The following is a 5,468-nucleotide window of genomic DNA, read 5'->3' as shown; positions in this document are numbered from 1 at the left end:
TTTCAACTTAACGCAACTCTATCAAAGTAGCTCCAAATAAAAAATTAAAACGACAGAAATAATAGCAATTGCCTTAGTATCGTGTCTGGTAGCCTCTAGCTTGAAGAACTGCGTTGATACGTCGCGGCATAGATGTGATGAGGCTGCGCACCAGTTTTTCGGGTATAGCAGCCCATGTGATGGGCTGGAGCCCAGTGAGAGAATCCTCGATGATATCTCGGTCACGTGCGCGTAGTGCACTGTCCGCAGAATCCGGGTGCTGCCCGAGCACCTGGATTCTGTACAAGCGAGCCCGGCCGAAGGTTATCCCGAGCCGCCGCCCCCTGAACGACCTTCAGAACCCTAGCTACCTGTAGTTCTCTCCTCTATCGAATACAACTCCAGTATACCTGTGCGATAGCTCCTTGAGCGCAGCCCCTTACAGCCCACACCTCCTTCAAGCCCATCTCAAACTCAGCCCACTCACTTTCTGAGCCTCCCATATGATCGAGATGAGGTTTACGCTTATAGAGCTCCTTTTTAAGACTCCACCACAAGTGTTCTATAGGGTTGAGATCGGGTGAGTATGGTGGCCAATCGATAGTATGAACACCATGAAGCTCTAACCACTCCCTCGAGTGATAGGCAGTGTGTATTGGTGCGTTATCCTGCATAAACAACTCGCCTGGTCTGTAGTAATCGCGGAGTCCTTCCTCGAGAGCCCTAGTGTAGCTAAGGCTTGTATACCCGTTGCGCTTTGCTGATGCGTCGCGGGTCATGATTACTAGAGGACTACGCCCAATTCTACCCCCTGGAGTCATCCAAATTGCGGCCCAAACCATGCGAGCTGGTTGCTGGCTAGTCTCCTTCTCCTCTACCATCTCATGCCTCCATTTGTTCGCTGGTAAACGCCAAACCCAGCGAGGATTGCGGCCAGATCCGCGGGCAATGCTGCACTCATCGCTGAACTTTAGAGTAGTCGATCCCAATCGAAACCAGCCCATTGTAGAGCCCATTCACGGCGAAGTTTGGCAGTATTTGCGTTAATTTTTGGCCTCCGGGCGGCTTTATACTTGGAGTAGTTTGTACTTGCAAGTGCGCGGGCAATAGTTCGAAATGAAACTGGTGGTGTCGTCCCATCACCGTCCAGGCCCGCGGCTGTACGGAGAGCGCTGTACTCGATTGTAGGATCTTTCTTTACGACGATACGAAGCCGACGATGATCTCTACTAGTAAAAACAGGTGGGCGGCCCATACGATCGTGCCTGGTGTGGTAGGTAGTCGATTTCCATCGCGCGACAATCTTCTGTACAGCGCGTTGCTTGCGATCTCATGTTGTTGTTGGGCCCGTGCGTTTAGCGCGAACAGACTTTTGGCAAGGCACTGTATAAGGATTTAGCCCTATCTCAGCCCCCCGAATTTTAACATATTAACAACAGCTTAGTTATAAACCTTAAGAGTCTAACATATGTCTAAGAAGGAGTGTAAAAAGCTTATATTACAACATAAAGTGTTTCTGCATAGCGGTTGTTGAGATCTTAAGGTGCGATTCTGTCATTTTTGGTGGTTTTTGGGGTGGCCGGATGAGTGGTGGAACACGTTATATTAACCAGACGACGTCGTTCCACAGCAACTTGCCACCCCCACGATGAGTTCCTACTTGTCAGCGATAATAGAAATAACAAAGCTTGGTGCACCCTACGCTTCAGCAATTTGGCTACGCGGGGAAAGTGTTGCAAGCGCATGCAGGCTACTGTATCGCGGTACGAGCCATCACGATGTGTTCTAGCCAGTTACCTATTTGTCTGATTGTAAGCGTCCTTGAAAGATCGACTTTCCATATATGGTCACATGTCTCGTGGCTTCCGGGAGTATGCAATCTGTAGGAATCCAGGACTAGTCCTCGCTTTCAATGTTGCATGACTCCTTATACCCGCATCACCACCCTTCACATTGAGCAACGCCGTCCCCCATAGCCGGTTGATCTGCAGTGCTGGTTTCACACGTCATCACGATGGTTACACGAGGCGTTTGGCGGCTAAATCATACCTAGACAAACCCATGGCACGCGGCCCCCTCAAGCGCCCCGCGCTGCCGGTGGTACCAGGTCTGATTCGCCCAAGACAGCCACGGAAAATTCGTTCATGCCAAAGGACACACTCTTGCACTGCATCGAGAGCACTGCATCGAGAACAATGCAGCAGATCCTGCAACATGGTCGTCCTCGCCGTTGTACCGTGACGAGCCGACGAGTGTGTAGCTGTCGCTCTTTCCTATTCGTAGTCCCACGTGAAAGTGCCTAGCGCCGTCGCGTAAGCTATCTCGGAATGCTTACCTCACCAGATCTCGTCCCGCAGCTAGGGCTATCGTCGCGTTACCCCATCCTCCCGTGTCTGTCCTTTTGCCTGCTGGTCGCCACGACTACAACACCCTGTGATCTTTGTCTTTCTAGTCACCGCTTCCAACAGCCGACGCTACGTATTCTCTTCAATGCGCGGTCTAATAGCCCGTACTGGCCTTTGGTCTACTGGTTGCTATCAATCGCCACTGCTTCCCGGTGTGATATCATGCCGCACTTAGCATGCTCGCAATCGTCGTGGCTGCTTCAATGTCCGTGGTAATCGCAGGCTACTGTCCTGTGAAGTTTCCAGGCTCGCCATAAAAGCGTTACATCCGTCTATAGCTTCATTACAATACAAAACATTCTTCGCTATTATCGAAGCTTGCTGCTATCTGCTAATTGCTATCGACTAACTAACCGTTACCTCTAACTTCCCATTTTTCTTTCTTTAGAACAATCTCCAACACTAGTGTTCACCATGTTGCTTCAGGGTGACAGTACTGCCGAGCAGCGGCCCACATATGTGTACCGACGTCAGTTGACTTACGAGCGACGTCAGCTCAGCATCACCTCATTCAAGTCCTCGGATGCGCTCCACAAACTCAAGGAACAAAAGGGAACTCTTGCGGCCTCTGTCGAGGTCAGTACCTCTAATCATACATCCTAAAGATTATTTGCTAACATGTGGATTTGGCAGCCTCTCTACGCAGGCCTCACTGTCGCCCAATCGGACGATGGAGACTTTCGCTATTGCATTGCTTTGCACGATGGAACCTATACCATCAACTGCAAAAGCCGATCTCTTGAGCTGGCCTGGAGTGCAGGTGAAGGCAACTCATCGAATGAATCATCCCGCGTCGGATCAGGTGTCTCCACACCAATGTCCGTGGGAGACGTCTCCGAAGCTCTAGCCGATGCCTTTATCGAATTTCTTAGCAACTACCGAGAGAAGAATCTGTCCAAGCCTATGGGTGCTACTCTGACTACCCAACTCGCTAGCCTAAGCCCGCATCTTGCCGTACGCCTATGGACCGACTTGGACATCATACCATTCATCTTCCCAGCCGATGCGAAAGACAAGGACGAGCTATTGATACCTCTTGACCAAGAGGCTGAGCGCATTGCCAGGAAGACAGTGAAGCAATTCAATGTCAAGGGTGAGTTGCCTGTTCAGATGGGCCATCGTCGCCAGGTCTTGGTTGATCTTGACAGCCGAGTGCACATAGCCGAGCGCGAAAGCTACGATTCCACTATTAGGACGGACACTACGGGAGCTGCAACTATGCACTACGCCAACTCGTTAAAGCAGAGGAGGACCAAGATCGCGTTCTTCAACAGCACGGCACAAGGCGGAGGCGTGGCTCTCATGAGACATGCTCTGATGAGATATCTGAGTCTTCTCGGTATCAACTGCAAATGGTACGTTCCATACGGAAAGACCGACATTTTCAGAATTACCAAAGACAACCACAACATCCTTCAAGGTGTCGCAACTAGTGGTGAGCGTCTTACCGACGACAAGATCGCCAAGCTTGATGCTTGGGTCATTGAAGAGACCGAGAAGTGCCACTGGGTCGAGTTCGGTGGCCCGCTTTCTGCTCGCGAGAAGGGCGGCGCCGATGTAATTATTGTTGATGATCCTCAAATGCCGAGTCTTGTCAAGATCGCCAAGCAGAAAGACCCTAGGTTAGTCTTCCTAGTTTGCTGTCCAAAGTTCTCAGCGTGTTAGTTCTAGCTAACTCTGTCTTTCAGTCGCCCGGTCATCTTCCGCAGCCACATTCAGGTGCGAGCCGACCTGGCTGATCAAGAAGGAACCACTACCTCCGAGGTGTGGAACTGGATCTGGAACCACATCAAAGACTGCGACGTCTTCATCAGCCACCCTGTTCGAGCATTCGTGCCCAAGGTTGTCACCCCTGAGAAAGTGGGTTACCTGCCCGCGACTACGGATTGGCTAGACGGCCTGAACAAGCACATGCACCCTTGGGACGAACAATACTACCTCCACGAGCTCAAGGTTCAGTGCTTTGCAGCTGGCATGCGTCAGCTCGCTCATCCGGACCGTAAGTACATTGTTCAAATCGCCCGCTTCGACCCAGCGAAGGGTATCCCAGATGTTCTCGCGTCTTACGCCCGTTTACGCAAGAACTACATGAAAGACACTCCTCTTGCAGATATTCCACAGCTCGTAATAGCTGGACATGGAGCCGTCGACGATCCAGATGCGACCAGGATCTTCAAGGAAACTGAGACGGCTCTCAACGGAGACTACAACGAATTCAAGAACGATGTTATTATCATGCGCATCGGTCCATCAGACCAAATGCTCAACGCACTCATGTCCTGTGCCCATGTCGCCCTCCAGCTCTCTACCCGCGAAGGCTTCGAAGTCAAAGTCAGCGAAGCGCTCCACAAGGGCACTCCTATCATCGCGACTCTCGCTGGTGGTATCCCTCTGCAAGTTCAACATGGGAGGTCTGGCTTCCTGGTTAAGCCTGGTGACCACGACGCTGTTGCGAAGCACTTGTACGATCTCTTCACCGATTCGGAACTCCACTCAACCATGTCCGAGTACGCGAGCAAGCATGTTAGCGATGAGGTCAGCACAGTGGGTAATGCGCTGGCTTGGCTGTATCTGGCGGATGAGCTCTCCAGAGGTGTGCATGTCGCTCCCAATGGTCGATGGATCATTGATATGGCGAGGCAGAAGGCGGGTATCACATATCAGAGGGACGAGGATATTCTGGTCCGCGATGTGAACTTGACGGGTAACTGAGTATGAATGTCTTCGGGCTCTACTAGACATGATTGTATGAGTCGAGGGAAAGGTAGGATAGTTTCCCTCGTTTGATGACATCACACATACTACTATTCTGTGTTCAGTAAACATCCAAGTGCTGACTTCACTCGATTTTCCTACTAGCTTTGTAAAGGTCTTCCGGTGTCTCATTCTGGTACATAAGTTCTCTTCATGCTGTTTTGTTCCTCTCTCTCGTGCTGTCAATTTGATGTCTCTTCCATGCGTAGTATTTAAAACTACGTTTTGCCATGGCCTATTGTGTTATCTTCCTTCAGTCGCGAGCCTTGCACGCAGTGTGTTGGAGATTCTCCAGCTTCTGTATATGTTCCGCCCACTCGGCATCGCTTA

General features: G+C 50.9%; 1 protein-coding gene across 1 annotated transcript; it reads left to right on the top strand.

The window, feature by feature from the left end:
• Positions 1-2,798: 2,798 nt before the first annotated feature.
• Positions 2,799-5,096, top strand: ALTATR162_LOCUS58 (uncharacterized protein; the record flags this gene model as incomplete). The annotated part of the gene is made up of 3 exons (XM_043307651.1): positions 2,799-2,960; positions 3,018-4,006; positions 4,073-5,096. The coding sequence occupies 3 exons, from the start codon at positions 2,799-2,801 to the stop codon at positions 5,094-5,096; spliced, it is 2,175 nt and encodes a 724-aa protein (XP_043163586.1).
• Between the last annotated feature and the right edge of the window lie 372 nt (positions 5,097-5,468).

The sequence above is a fragment of the Alternaria atra genome (genome assembly GCF_907166805.1).
Source record: "Alternaria atra isolate CS162 genome assembly, contig: 14, whole genome shotgun sequence".
NCBI classification, from domain to species: Eukaryota; Fungi; Ascomycota; class Dothideomycetes; order Pleosporales; family Pleosporaceae; genus Alternaria; species Alternaria atra.
The sequence above is the reverse complement of the archived record's forward strand: the minus strand, read 5'-3'. Positions and strand labels throughout refer to the sequence as shown.